Source organism: Acomys russatus, chromosome 16 (genome assembly GCF_903995435.1).
Source record: "Acomys russatus chromosome 16, mAcoRus1.1, whole genome shotgun sequence".
Lineage (NCBI taxonomy): Eukaryota > Metazoa > Chordata > Mammalia > Rodentia > Muridae > Acomys > Acomys russatus.
The window spans coordinates 32,812,548-32,827,817 of NC_067152.1; the positions used below are offsets into that span (position 1 = coordinate 32,812,548).

Below are 15,270 nucleotides of genomic sequence, written 5' to 3' on the forward strand. Positions count from 1 at the left end.
ACCCTGAGGATCCACCATCCACTTGTGACCTCCAAGGGCACCCACGTGCACATATCAAACAAATCAACAAAATAGGTAAAGTAAATCTTGAACACAAACAAACAAGGACCACCATCTTCATCAGAGAGCCGGGACCTGAGAGGTATCTTGGAACACAGGCCTTTTGTGACCTGTGGGTAGAAGATAATAAACTGTCCCTAAAGATTTGTCGGCGCCGGAGAGACAAATCAGTGGTTAAGAGCACTGGCTGCTCTCGCGGAGAACAGGGTTCAATTCCCAGCACCCACATGGCAGCTCTCACGGCCATGTGTAACTCCAGTTCCAGAGGATCCGACTTCCTCTTCCAGCTCCAGCAAGCACCAGATAGGCACACAACGCATATACATACATGCAGGGCAAAATTGCTCATGCTCATAAATAAATAAACATAAATATAAAAAAAATAAAATAAAAGATTTGTGAAGCTGTGGGGGAGGAGCTGAAATGCACTCCGTGGGGCAGAGACGACAAGTTGGAAAGGGACCACTGCCATGCCTATCAGAGACTCTCCTGATTGTGCCCTGTCTGTTTCCACCATCTCCCACGCTCAAAGCCCGGGTTTTCTCTTAGGAAAGGAGGTGCTGCTGTCTATAAGGCTATGTGTTGCTCATGGACTGGTAAAGGCCATAGGTAGATCTTTCCAGGAAGGGCTACTGCTTGTAATTTGTATTAATTAATTAATAATGTAACTAGCTTAGGTAGCAAACTACAGCCATGCTGGGGCTGGAGAGGTAGCTCAGAGTAAGACTGGCCGCTGCTGTTGCAGAGGACCTGAGTTCAGTCCCCAGCGCCCACATCACAACCGCTTGTAACGTCAGTTCCTGGGGATCAGTTCTGACCCCAATGGGCACACACACACACGCGCACGCACATATAGTGGTGGAGTCTGTGGCTCACCTCATAGGCACCTTGGGGCGAGTGTTAATCCTACTGGGCAAGAATGAGACCATTAGTACAAATTTTGAGCCAAACTTGAAGCAAGCAATGCTGGCCAGAACAGTGAACGCAGGCCAGGTCCATCCTCAGGATTCCCCGGGTATGTCACCAAATGCCGTTAGTCAGAGGCTTATAAAGGCAAAAACCCACAGGCTACACCTACTTGCCACCTCTGTTCAATCCGGGGCAAGTATACATTCTGATGTACTTCCTGCCTAAGTACCTCCAGCCCAGCTGTGACCAAGCACATCCTGTGCTGTTGAGGCAATCAAGCTTGTTTAAAGAAGCGAAAACCTGGGGCTTGGTATCTTATGTCAACAACAGCCCCCAGCATTCCAGGAACTTATCTGTCCTTGGGCAAGTGGACCTTCCTCATTAGAGGCATTTTTAATTTTTGTTTTAAAGACCTCTATTCACTATCATTTAAAGTTAAAACATCACTCTAGCCATCACAGTGTGAGAGGCATGAGGGAGAGAGAGAGACAGAGAGAGAAGGGGGGTGGAGTGAGGGCAGGATGGAGAGCTTGTGGTCAGAGTAGCTGCTCAGCGCCTGTTCCGGGAACTTGAAGGGTTGTTAAAACCAACTGGTCACGAGTCATGTAAACTTGTCTAAATCTTCTCACTTCCTGTGTGTGGTTGGGAAGAGAACTCTTAGAAGCCACACCTCACTCTGGAGTAGCACCCCTAAGATGGGTGATGGTGGCTCTCCCATGGGACCTTCTCTCATCTCATTCAAGCGAATCAGGAACTGGCTGGCCAAACTGTTACTCTGGGCTATTTTTCTTTCTACCACAAGTAAGCCTGCTTCGGTATTTTAGGAACTGACTGTTAGGCTGGGCAAGGTGGCTTACGCCTTTAATCCCAGCACTTGGGAGGCAAAGGCAGGTGGAGTGTGAGGCCAGCCTAGTCTACATAGAAAGAGTTTGGCTTGGCGTGGTAGCACACACCTGTAATCCAGCACTTGGGAGACAGAGGCAGGTGGATCTCTGTGAGTTTGAGGCCAGCCTGGTTTACTGGTTTACAAAGGGAGTCCAGGCCATCCCTGTCTCAAAAAACAAAACAACAACAACAACAACAACAAAAAGGTATATAGAGAGCTCCAGGGCATCTAGGGGTACATAGTGAGACCCTGTCTTAAAAAAAAAAAAAAAGACTCTCAAAGAATCCTATGGAAAATGAGCTTTTTTCTAATTTTCCCTTTTCTCTTTCAGTTCAAAATGCTGTAGTGGATTGTAAGAGGGTGGAAATAAACGGTAAGTTTCACTTCCTAAAAGCATGCTCCTCAAAATGGTCAGAGAACTGGCTTTGAACTCAGGCATTCACTCATGGGGATTTCTGTGTTTCTAGATCAGCAGCCAAGAGCAAAGCCTTTTGGTTATTTTCTAGGAGTTTAGAGAGGCAGTTACCTGTAGCTTCTTTTTCCACCTGAAACTTTTCAGCAAAGTCTTAAGACTGTGTGACAGCTGGGTGTGGTGGTGCATGCCTTTAATCTCAGCACTTGGGAGGCAGAGGCAGGTGGATCGTTAGGGGCCAGCCTGGTCTACACAGTGAATCCAGGACAGTCAAGGCTACACAGAGAAACCCTGCCTTGAAAAACAAAACAAAACAAAACAAAAGGGCTGGAGAGATGGCTCAGAGTTAAGAACACTTGTCTGTTCTTCCAAAAGTCCTGAGCTCAATTCCCAGTAACCACATGGTGGCTCACAGCCATCTATAATGAGATCTGGTGCCCTCTTCTAGTGTGCAGGCACACATGCAGGCAGAACACTGTATATGTAATAAATAAGTAAATCTCTTTGTGGCGGGCGTGGTGGTGCATGCCTTTAATCCCAGCACTCAGGAGGCAGAGGCAGGCGGATTGCTATGAGTTCGAGGCCAGCCTGGTCTACAAAATGAGTCCAGGACAGCCAAGGAAGGCTACACAAAGAAACCCTGTCTTGAAAAACAAATACAAAAACAAACAAAAAAAGAAAAAAAAAAAGAAAAAAAAGTGTTATTGTGTACCCATCCCAACCCCAGCCTGTCTTCTCTCCACTTCCAGAAGCAGCCAGTATCAGTAACTGGGTTGTTTGGTTGGGTTTTTTCCTTTTTTTTTTTTCTTTTTATGGATTGTTGGTGATAAGACCTTGCTCCATAGCCACACACTATGTAGCCTAGGCTGATGTTGAACTCATAGGAATCCTGCATCCGTCTCTTAAGTGTTGACTGTGGAAGCCTGGATAGACTTGTTTGCATCTGTCTATGATGTCAGAATTTATAGAATAACAATTAATTCACAAGCTATATTAGTCCTGTTGGCTGTAATTTTCCAAGTAGCCCTGATTTCCCTCCATAGCTGCCAGTTAGCAAACATGGGTTCTTTTTTTTTTTTTTTTTTTAATATTTATTTATTTTATTTATATGAGTACTCTATCTGTATGTACACCTGCATGACAGAAGGGGGCGTCAGATCCTAGTATAGATGGTTGTGAGCCACCATGTAGTTGCTGGGGATTGAACTCAGGATCTCTGGAAGAGCAGACAGTGCTCTTAACTGCTGAGCCATCTCTCCAACCCCCCAAGCATGGGTTCTTTTATTCCAATTTTAAATTTAGTATTAACTCTCAGATCACACACATTAAACATCTTACAGTAAATACATACATGTGCATGTGTGTATACAGGTTACAGACTGGCTTCCGAAGCTACAGCAGACAGAGTTCAAGGAATTCTAAGAGGTCTTACTGAAGGCAGAGTCTCGTGTAGCCCAGGCTGGCCTAGAACTCACTATGTAGCAGAGAATGACCTTGAACCCTCAATCCTTCTGCCTCCGTCTCCCAAGTGCTGAAATTACAGCTGTGACTACAACAGGAGAAAGGCTGCCCTGGAGACTCTGGGGGCATCCCAGCAGTAGAGCAGAAGAGGACTTGTCATGGGATCTGGATTTGTGGAGGGTGATTTAATGGAAGATTCAAAGCTGCGAGTCTGCCCCTGCTTTATAGGAAGTGAAATGCACGGTGAGACAATTTGGCGGTTTTTACCTGAAGAGCAATACAAACGGCAAATTGAATCCCCCATCAAAGCCAAACAGACACATAGAGGCAGATGTTCGCTAAAGGAGTCTGTGTCTGGGGAAAAGCAAACAAGGCTGGAACATGGGTGTGCTCACAGGTGGCCTCTGGCACCCCTGAAGATCAAAGGAAAGGCTGTGGGTAACAGAGTTTTCCTAAGATGTTTGTTTCTGTCTTGAGAAAAAAGGTGTATTTGTTTCTTTTTCTCACAGCTGTGACCTAATGCCCAACAAGAAGCCACAGAATGGAGAAAGGTCAACATTGGCTAAGAGTTTGAGGGGAGATATGGCCCATGGTGGCCAGGACCTGAGGCAGCTGGTCACTGAGCAGCCACAGTCAGGAGGCAGGGAGAGCTGATGGTTCATGCTTGGCTCAGTGTCTCCCTGGGTTCTTTGTACTCAGCCTGGGAACCCAAACTTCTAATGGGTGGGTCTTTCCACCCCAGTTAACCCAATCTAGAAAGTTCTTCACCAACATGCCCAGAGGGAATCTCCTAGAAGATTCCAGGCCCTGTTGCCTTGACAACATTAACTAACACACTGGGTCTCATCTAGTTTAATCCGGCTTTGAACTCTCTGTGCAGCTAAGGCTAGCCTTGAACTCCCAGTTCTTCCTGCCTTCATCTCTCTAGAGCTGAAATTACAGGCATCATGCCTCAGGTTGGAACCCGGGACTTTGTGCACGCCAGGCAAGCGCTCTGCCACCCAAACGGCAGCTCCAGGACCGGTCGAATGATTTTAACGAAGACTGCTATGTCATTTTGTTTTTCCAGAATTGCCTTCTCCAAGTCTGAATGCAAGCATGACTGTGGTCAGCATGGACCAGAGTGTATCTATGATGTGTTCCTATAAGAACACATCAATGGACGTCACATATTCGCTATTTTTGGGTACAAGATACCTAGATAGCAGGAGAAGCAGGGGAGCTGCGACGTTTCACCTGAAGATCTCCAGTGCCAATGAAACGGGTCCCTACAAATGCAAAGCCAACGTTTCCAACTTGGCTAAATACAGCCAGGAATTCAATTTCACCATCGCCAGTAAGTGCATTGCTATACAGTGGAGGGCGGGTGGCAGACGGGACTCTCTCCTGTGGTATGAAGGGCTCTTGGTGGTTGAACACAGTCACTCAAAAGCACAGAAAGAACATGGCTCCTCAGTTTAGAGCACTGTATATGTAATAATAAATAAAGAAATCTTTTTTAAAATGGGGGTGGGGCAGGGGTCGTCACTCTGCCATTTGTCAGATCTGTGACCTTGAGCATTTCTTCCTTCTTTTGGAAGCAGCTTTTCAAAAGGCCTGGCTGGCCTTATGCTCACTTTTGTAGCCAAGGATGACACGACTCCTGATCCACCTAGCTCTGTTTTCCAAATTCTGGGATTACAGGTGTGTGCCACTCCTTCCAGCCTTGGGGCAATTTTATAACATTCCTGAAGTGCAGTTGGTTCCTCTTTAGACCCTAGAGACGTGTTCTGAGGGTCATATAAAAGCATGCCAGTGACAGGATAGATGACAATCCTTCTTTCTTTGTATTAATTTTGTTAATGAACCATGTAACACATCATATTGCTGGATTCTTCCCCAAAAATAGAGTAGGGGAGCTGGAGATGTGGCTCAGGGGGTTAAGAACACTTACTGAGGGGCTAGAGAGATGGCTTAGTGGTTAAGAGCACTGTCTATTCTTCCAAAGGACCTAGGTTCAATTCCCAGTACCCACATGGCAGCTCACAACTGTCTGTAATTCCAGTTACAAGGGGTCTGACAATCCTCACATCAATGCACACAAAATAAAGTTACATATTAAAAAAAAAGAACACTTACTGATCTTTTAGAGGATCCAGGTCCAATTCCCAGCACCCACATAGTGGATCACAGGCATTCTTGACCCAGTTCCAGGGAATCCAAAGCCTTCTTCTGGTCTCCATGGGCAGTGCACATATGTGGTATGCACACATACATGCAGGCAAAATGTCAAACACATAAAATAAATCTAGCCAGCACTTGGGAGGCAGAGGTAGGTGGACCTCTGTGAGTTCAAGGCAAGCCTGGTCCGCATATGGAGTGCCAGGAGAGCTAGGAATACATAGAGAGACCCTGTCTCAAAAAACAAAAACAAAAACAAAAACAAAAACAAAAACAAAAACAAAATGGGCCAGCCAGTGGTGGTGCATGCCTTTAATCCCAGTACTTGGGAGGCAGAAGCAGGCAGACCATTGTGAGTTCGAGGCCAGCCTGGTCTACAAAGTGAGTCCAGGACAGTCAAGGCTACACAGAGAAACCCTGTCTCAATAAATAAATAAATAATCTAATAAATCTATAAAAACAAAACAAGAGAGTAGTGTTACACAGTAGACCGGCGTCCTGTATTTCCTGTTTTGAGTTTCCCTCAAATCAATTTAGCAGGGGCCACTTCTGCTTCTCAGAGGAAGTAAAAGCACTTGTGCAACTGAATTCTATAAGTGAAAACCCGGTGAGAGAAATACAATGCTTTGGGGCTGAGAATAAGCCAACTCTCCACTGCATACTTGGATCAGGATCAGCAACAAAATCACGGCTCAGTAAGGGGAAGCACTTGCCACCAAGTCTGACGATTTGAATTAGATCCCTGGGACCCACATGGGAGAATCAACTCCTATAAGTATCTTCTGGCTTCTACATGCATGTGAGTGGGTACATGTATACATATTAAATACAGGTGTTTTTGTTTTTGAGACAGGGTTTCTCTGTGTAGCCTTGGCTGTCTTGGACTAACTTTGTAGACCAGGCTGGCCTTGAATTCACAGCAATCTGCCTGCCTCTGCCTCATGAATGCTGGGATTAAAGGTGTGCACCACCAAGCCCGGCCAGTTGTGGTCATTCTTAGGAATAAACAAACTGGCCTTGAGTGATGTGGCAAATACCTTTAACCCCAACACATTGGAGGTAGGGGCAGGCAGATCTGTGATTTTGAGGCCAACCTGGTAGAGTGAGTTCCAGAATAGCCAGGGCTATATGCAGAAAGAGACCCTGGGGCTGGAGAGATGGCTCAGAGGTTAAGAGCACTGGCTGCTCTTCCAGAGGTCCTGAGTTCAATTCTCAGCAACCACCTAGTGGCTCACAACCATCTATAATGTGATCTGGTGGCCTCTTCTGGTGTGTAGGCACACATACAAGCAGAACACTATATACATAATAAGGAAATAAATCTTAAAAAATAAAAAGAGACTCTGTCTTAAAAAAACAAAACAAAACAATGGGCTGAAGAAATGGCTCAGCTGTTGAGAAAACCGTCTGCTCTTCCAGAGGTCCTGAGTTCAATTCCTGGCAACCACATGATGTGATCTGATGCCCTCTTCAGACATGCAGGTGTCCATGCAGATAGAGCACTGTATACATTAAATAAATTTTAAAAAACAAACAAACAAACAACCCCAAGCTGGACATGGTGGCACACGCCTTTAATCCCAGCACTCTGGAGGCAGAGGCAGAGGCAGGCAGATCGCTGTGAGTCCCAGGCTAGCCTGGTCTACAAAGCAAGTCTAGGATAGCCAAAGCTACACAGAGAAATCCTGTCTTGAAACAAAACAAAAAAAACAAACAAACAAAAAGCCAAAACAAACAAACAAACAAACCACTGCTAGGCATGCTACACACACCTGTAACCCCAGCATTTGGAAATTGGAAGCAGGAGGATCAGGGGTTTAAGGCTAGCCTCGGCTACATAGAAAGCTCAAGGAAAGAAATAATAGACCGTGAAGTCTGTAAGTCGCAGAGACAGCCTCCTCTGCCCCTCCCAGCTGCCCTCCCCCACCCTGCCCTGATTTCACAGCACTTGGCTTGTGCCACACAGCACTGGGCTAGACAGATTAGCTGTTTGCCTGGCTCCAAGATGTGGGTGTGGCTCCTCAGGAGGTCACTCTCCTTGAGGCCAGTGAGCTGGAGTAAGGGTTTGGACTGTGCTTGGTATGGCTGGATATTGGTACCCTCTGGGATGGTATAGAGAGGTGGTGACTAAGAACTTCCTGTTAACACCAGTGCCTGTCTTATAGGGTCCTAGCAATGCTGTAAGGGATCCAACCAGGGAGTGCTGGAACAAGGAACTCTCTCTCCCCCCTCCCCCCTGCTGGGGTTGGGTCTCTCTATGTAGCCTTGGCAGACCTGGACTCACTCTGTAGACCAGGCTGGCCTCGAACTCACAGTGATCCACCTGCTCTGCCTCCCAAGTGCTGGGATTAAAGGTATATGCCACCACCACCCGGCAAGGGAACTCTCATTAGTTGCTCAGATCACACAGTGTGTTGGTGAACTCAGGAGACAGGCACAACGGCCCTTCCTAGAGCTCTTACCATGTCAGCGTCATAGAAACAGGAAGCCAGTGGTGACCGATTAACACTGTTTTCTTACAGAAAAAGAGAGCAGTCCTTCAAGCCTGTTGCCACTGCTGCTCCCGATGATGTTACTGGGGCTCCTGGTAATAATCCTAGTTCTGGTTTTTGTGATTCAAACAAAATACAAAAAAAGTAAGTTCTCCCTGGTATGTTCCTGTAATGTTCGGACTCAGCAGGGCAGAGGGCGGCAGGATGCTTGGTAGCGGTGGCACATGTGGCACATGCCTTTGATCCCAGCACTCAGAGGCAGGTGGATCTCTGAGTTGGAGGCCAGCCTGACTCCAGACACCCAAGGCTTCTCAGAAAGAGAGAGAGAGAGAGAGAGAGAGAGAGAGAGAGAGAGAGAGAGAGAGAGAGAGAGAGAGAGAGAGAGAGAGAGAGAGATTAAGAGGTGATCAGACAGAGTTCATGAGGCCCAGTGCACTGTCTTGAGGTCCTCAGTGAAGGCCTTCTGGTGTAGGCTGCCTGGAGAGCCGGCCTCACACAGATTGGACATATCCATACAGCCCAATGCCCTGGATCCCCATGACTGGATTAGAATTCTGCAGATACCATCTGCAAACTTTAATAATCTCTGGACTCTTTTTTTTTTTTTTTTTTTTTGAGATCGGATTTTGCTATGTATGCCTGGCTGGCTTTGAACTCACAGTGATGCTCCTGCCTCAGCTTGAGGATGCTAAGCTTATAACTATGCACCACCACTCCAAGCTTTATTTTATTTTTTGAGACTGGGTCTCTTGTAGCCCAAGATGGCCTCAAAATCACCCTCCAGTTGAGAATGACCTTGCCTTCTGATCCTCTTGCCATCACATCCCCAGTGCTGGGATTGTAAGCACCTGTTCCTACATCCAACTTATGTGGCCCTACAGATGAAACCTAGGGCTTCCTGAGTGCTAGGCAAGACTACCCACCAAATTGCATCCCCACACTGTCTTCATAAAATTATGCTAAAATATACACAGAGTGAAATTTGCTATCTCACTCCGCCATCTTTTGCCCCCTTCTTTTTCTGCATGAGGCACTGTCATGTGCTCAATGAGAGCTTTACACAGAGCCACACCCTCAGCTCCCAGTCCAGCTAGCCCATATGTGTGGGTCAGTGACGTTCAGTCCTTATCTCTGTTGAGACACCAGCAGTAGCCACACACCCACACCTTTGTCAGCTTCCCAGGCCAAGCTGACACCCAGTGTCCATGAGACTTGAGAGACAACCCCTCATCTTGTCTCCTGCCCACCAGCCTCCAGCCCCCCACTCCCGTTCAGTGATCACCCTTTTGATCTCTGTCTCTACTCCTGTCCCCCCCCCCACCCCTAGCCCCCGCCCACCTGCCCCTACTCAGTGATTACCCTTCTGATCTCTGTCTCTACTGCTGTAACTATTCCAGGGATCTTGTTTGAGTGCAATGGCGCAGCGGTTGTCGGTCTTGCCTTGTTTTGTGACAGGCTCCCCCATATCCCAGGCCAACCTCCGACTCACCAGGCAGTGGAGGAGATAACCTTTGATATAATCTTGAACTTCAGGTCCTCCTCAGTCGGATTACAGGAGTGCAGGATGAACTCAGGGCTCCCTGCTTGCTAGGCAAGAACTCAACCAACAGGGCCACACCTCCAGGGACTGTCCTTTGGGACGTGATTTCTTTTGCATGTGAAGATGTTTTTCCTTTTTAGGCTGAGAGCCCTCTGATCTGTGTGCACACTTCATGTCATTTCCCCACCCCTGGTCCCCATGCTTGGGTTGGTTACATCTTCTGGCTAGTGTAAACAGTGCTGCTGTACACGTGGGTGTGGGTCTAGGGATTACTGTATGTCATATAGTGCTGTTATAAAGAAAGAAAATCCCAAACCGGGGTAGTGGCAGATGGCTTTAATCCCAGCATTTGGGAGGCAGAGGCAGAGGCAGGCGGATCTCTGTGAGTTCGAGGCCAGCCTGGTCTACAGAATGAGTCCAAGACAGCCAGGGCTCCATGGAGAAACCCTGTCTTGAGGAAAGAGAGAGAGAGAGAGAGAGAGAGAGAGAGAGAGAGAGAGGAGCCAAGACAGGCCAGGACTACAAGAGAACCCCTGTCTCAGAAAAATAAGAAGAAGAAAGAAAGAAAATCCCAGTCTTTTGATTTTACTAATAAAGATTCAGGAGCCAGATGCCAGGGTGAAAACCTGCCAGCTCAGAGGGGCAGAGAAAGCACCCAGCTGACCTTCCTACTCAGCCACATCCCAGAGGAAAAAAGCCGAAAGCCCAGGAAAAAAAAAAAAAAAAAAGCCAAAAAGTTCTCTTAAAGTCCCTCCTTTCTGTTTAATCTCTGTTATCTGGCTACTTGCTCTGCCTCTTGACCTAGGGTTAACTTTTTTTTGTTGTTGTTCTTCTTCTTTTTTTTCAAGACAGGGTTTCTCTGTGTAGCCCTGGCTGTCCTGGACTCATTTTGTACACCAGGCTGGCCTCAGAACTCACAGACATCTATCTGCCTGCCTCTGCCTCCCAAGAGTGCTGGGAGCTAGACAGCCTAGCTAGACCTAGGGCTAATTTTATTTAGCTCTTGTTTATAGAAAGCTCTTGGATTAAAGGTGTGTGCTAGGGCTGAGCCACTCCACAACTAGAAATAGGTTTTTACAGTTCATAGTCTTGGGGGTAGGAGTGGGGGATGGGGGGTGTTTACAATGGGATCAAATATCCTGCAACAATATAGTTGGTCCAAATCAGAAGTCCCTTAAAGGGTGGAGCCTTCTGTTTCTCAGCCGCCTTCAGGAAGCTGGATGTGTGAAGTCGCATGGGGACATGGTCCTGCCTTCCCACTTGACTGCTATAGTGACATCAAGCCCTTCAGGGTCCAGGCAGAAGGCTTTGCCTATTCACCTCTAACTCCCCTGGTAAAGATTCCAAAGTGGCCCTTTCATCGGGCACATGTGTGTGGAGAAATATCTAGGTCTGCACAAAGTAGCACTTGTATCTCAGCACACAAGGTGCCAAAGATGAAGGCTGTTGGGTACCTGGTGCCTCGCTTCTCTGGGCCTCAACCCCGGGGCTGTGTCATAGATACTGGCTGAATCAGTGAGACTCACTCACAGATGTCAGACCTCTGTGCTGCCTTCATCTCTACATGGACAGAGGTCACAGAGGGCAGGCATTAGCTGATAAAACTGTTGAAAAGCAGCAGGGGGACGCAGTGCTGTGGGACAGTCCTTCTTAGCTCACACAAGGACCAGGATAGATTCTAGAACAATCCCGCGCTCTGACACCCCTTGAAAACAGATGCCCTACGTGACCCAGCTTCTCAAACATCTCAAAAACAGATCTCCTTTTCCTACAAACAACCAAACCATGCTGAGTTTTTCTCAAAGTGGCATTTAGATTTTTTATTTCAGCTGGGCAGTAGTGGCGCATGTCTTTAATCCCAGCACTCAAGAGGCAGAGGCAGGCAGATCTCTGAGTTCGAGACCAGCCTGGTCTACAGAGCTAAGTAGTGAAAGCCTGCCTTGAAAAAACAAAGAGTTTTGATTTCTGCTGACATGGAACTTAGTCAAGTCACACATCTCTTGGAGATAGCTCAAGCCTTCCTATGAACTGTTCCTTCCAGAAAGGAAAGAAAACATGTCAATTCCCAATACAACATTTAGGCTAAGACCTCACAGCACCCGATCAGGAGGCCTGTGGATCAGAAGGGCGGGGGTTGTATACAAATCTGTGATATTCACCCCTTCATTAGTTGAGGCCATTGGGGTATGTTGCTTAGAATCATGGGAGACTCTGCCTCTTGGCAGAGAATATAGATAAAACACGTCTAAGTTGGTTCAACGTGATGATTCTGTGACTTTTTTGGTGGGGTGGAGCAGGAAAAGCTCTGAAAGAGAATGAATCCAAGACTGCTGGAGAAGTGTCAGCTCGAGGTGAGCTGTATGCAAACATCTGTGAAACTCAAACAGGTAAAGGGCTTTGCTGGCTGGTTTGACTAGTTTGGTTGGTTGGTTTGGGGCTCACTGTATACATGTATGCATGTATACATGTGTGTATATGGTGTGCTGCTGGGACTTGAACCCAAGGTATCACACATGCTAAACAAGTACTTTATATGGCTCTGGTTATTTAAATAATAATAATAGTATTCTCCAGAAACATGTTTTTTTTTTCTATTTTTAAAAATTGTTTAAAGATTTACTTATTTATTATTATGCATATAGTGCTCTGCCTGCATGCACACCTGCAGGCCAGAAGAGGGCATCAGATCACATTCTAGATGGTTATGAGCCACCATGTAGGTGCTAGGACTTGAACTCAGGACCTCTTGGAAGAGCAGCTGGTGCGCTTAACTCTGAGGCATCTCTCCAGCACCCCCCCCCCCTTTTTTTTTTAAAGGAAGCAAAGTAATAGAGAATCTATAAGCATCTATCCTAGGCTGGCTTTGAACTCACTGTGTAGCCCAGGATGACCTCAAACTGATCACAAGCCTCCTGCTTTATCCTCCCACGGCCTAGGATTACGATGGTGACTTAATTTGTGTGTCATCCTGCATAGAGGCCATGGCGATCCCCTCTGTATCTTTCTACTTTAGTCTGCATGCAGAAGCAAGCACAGCTCACTGCTTGCTTATTTATTTTCTGCAAAGCTTGAGATCAAACCCAGGGCTCCACACATGCCAGCCAAGTATGTGTGCTAGGGTACATGAGAGCACACAAAACTGCTCCTTGGTGTGCTTTTCTTTTTTTTCCTTTTCTCTTTTTGCTTGTTTGTTTTTTGAGACAGGGTTTTTCTGTGTAGCCTTAGCTGTCCTGGACTCACTTTGTAGACCAGGCTGGCCTCGAACTCATAGAGATCTGTCTGCCTCTGCCTCCTGAGTGCTGGGATTAAAGGTGTGCGCCACCGTGCCCAGCTGGCACTTTTCAAGATGTAGGTCTTTAATGATTAGCTAGAGTCAAGCTCTACAACATCTAGTCACTTTATCCAAGCAGATGCTGCATGTCGGATACTTCATGGGGCAAGGGCCTAGCTAACGAAGGGATTCAATCTAGTCTGTTCATCAGAGCCCCAGCCACATTCTGAGCACTGTGCAAGCCCGGATGTACCAGCTCCCAGTTTCTGCCACTCCCATCTTGCCAAGAAGGAGCCTGGGTCAGACTTGGAGTGACAGCAACACGTTTCCACAACCCCAAAGGGAAAGTGCTCACTCCAAGCCCCAGGCCACCATCCTCACATGGTCAGAGGATCCAAGAACTGGCCCAGTAACACTTATGCATTGCCCAGGGGCAGAGCAAGCTCAGGAGCTGCACTATATCACTCCAGTCTTCAAGGAGCTGGCACCCAGGGAACAAGGTGAGTCATGCTGGGCACAAGAGATGCTGTTGGAATTCGAGAAGAGTCCCTGCTGCATCACTTTGGGCAGGGGCTTCGTAGCTAAGGATGGGGTGTGGGGATCCGGGTCCCCAGTAAGTCAATAGTAACCAATCATAGCTCCTGCAAATCTGACAGCTGGAGAGGCGGAAGGAGGGGAAGACAGGGTAGGGACCGTCCTCTAAATACTTCCAAGACAGCCTGGAGAAGTGGCTTGGCATTTACGAGTGTGTACCGTGCTTCCAGAGGACTCTTAGCTCACTTCCCAGTGCTCACGTCAGGTGGCTCACAACCACCTGTAACTTCAGGACCAGGGGCATCCAGTGCATCTGGCCTCCATGGGCACCTTTAATCACACACCTTTAATCCCAGCACTCTGGAAGGCAGAGGCAGGCGGATCTCTGTGAGTTGGAGGCCAGCTTAGTCTACAGAGTGAGTCTAGGACAGTCACGACTACACAGAGAAACCCTGTCTTGCAGAAACCAAAAACCAAAACCAAAATTTAAAAAACCCTCCCCAAACCAGGATGCAGGGTCACTACTAAAACAGTTTCGAGAAGAATCAGCGCTGGGGAGTTGGTTCTGGGCTAAGAGCGCTCGCCTGTCTCACTTTCATGAGGACCTGAGTTTGGATCATTGGCCCTTGTGCAAAAAGCTGGGCAAGGCTGTGCTTGGGCCCATCACTCCAATGGTGAGATGAGATTTCTGCAGCTTACTGGTATCCCACCTAGCTTCAGGTTTAGTGAAGTGCTCATCTCAAGAGAATAAGGCAGGAAGAGCTAGGGCAGGGCATGTGAAGGCCTCCTATGGCCTTCATGACCTCCCACATATATACTATACACACACACACACACACACATACATACTATACACACACACCACACACACACATACTACACACACACATATACTATATACACAGAGAGACAGAGACAGCGAGAATAATTGCTTAACCCAGGCCAGGAAAAGAGCAGTTAATACTTGCTTCTTTCAGGTTGCCCTCCTACGAATGGGGCTTTTAATTTTTAAAATATCTATTATCTTTATTTATTGTGTATGTGCATGGACTAACATTTGCCCTGGCATGTGCACGGAAGTCAGAGGACAACTTGGGGGAATCAGCTTTCTCCTTTCTCCATGTGGGACCCTGGAATGGAACTGAGGTTGTCAAGCTTGGTGCCAAGCGCTGACAGCTGAGCCAGCGCACCTGAGGAGGGTCTGAACTCACAGCTGAGTTTTCTCTTGCAGTTCCAGAAGCCTGTGTGGATAGAAAAGTGGATTACATCTACTCTGAACTCACCTACTGAAGAAACCGACTGCATCCCAGTAAGCTGATGTGTGTGGAGAAACACAAGGTGACCTGGCACTTCAAAGTTTCACCTTAGGCCAAGGCAGGAGAATCCTGAGTTTGAGGCCATCTGTGACTACTCAGCAAATCCCTAACCAAAAATAGTTAACCTGGACGCCTAAAGTGAATTTGTATTTTTCACATCTGCTGAACACACTCCTTTGGCTAATTTTTTTTTAAAAAGATGTATTTATTTATTATGTATACAGTGCTC

At 47.1% G+C, this 15,270-nt stretch overlaps 1 protein-coding gene across 5 annotated transcripts; it reads left to right on the plus strand.

The window, feature by feature from the left end:
- Nucleotides 1–1,563: 1,563 nt before the first annotated feature.
- On the plus strand, nt 1,564–15,270 carry Milr1 (mast cell immunoglobulin like receptor 1). 5 transcript variants are annotated; one of them, XM_051158908.1, is made up of 6 exons: nt 1,564–1,770; nt 2,187–2,228; nt 4,798–5,064; nt 8,411–8,524; nt 12,215–12,307; nt 13,391–13,847. In XM_051158908.1, exons 1-6 carry the CDS (start codon nt 1,665–1,667, stop codon nt 13,504–13,506), a joined length of 738 nt encoding a protein of 245 aa, XP_051014865.1. In that variant the 5' UTR covers nt 1,564–1,664; the 3' UTR covers nt 13,507–13,847. The 5 variants fall into 5 exon arrangements, with proteins under 5 accessions (XP_051014865.1, XP_051014867.1, XP_051014866.1 ...); XM_051158910.1 differs by having other exon boundaries at nt 13,403–13,847; XM_051158909.1 differs by having other exon boundaries at nt 1,566–1,770; nt 12,218–12,307.

Excerpts from the sequence above, each read along its gene's own strand:
- Milr1 (XM_051158908.1), top strand. The coding sequence starts at position 1,665 with ATGGGTGATGGTGGCTCTCCCATGGGACCTTCTCTCATCTCATTCAAG. Across the intron at positions 5,065-8,410 it reads ATTCAATTTCACCATCGCCA|AAAAAGAGAGCAGTCCTTCA; the intron begins GTAAGTGCATTG and ends GTTTTCTTACAG. Across the intron at positions 8,525-12,214 it reads TCAAACAAAATACAAAAAAA|CAGGAAAAGCTCTGAAAGAG; the intron begins GTAAGTTCTCCC and ends GGTGGGGTGGAG.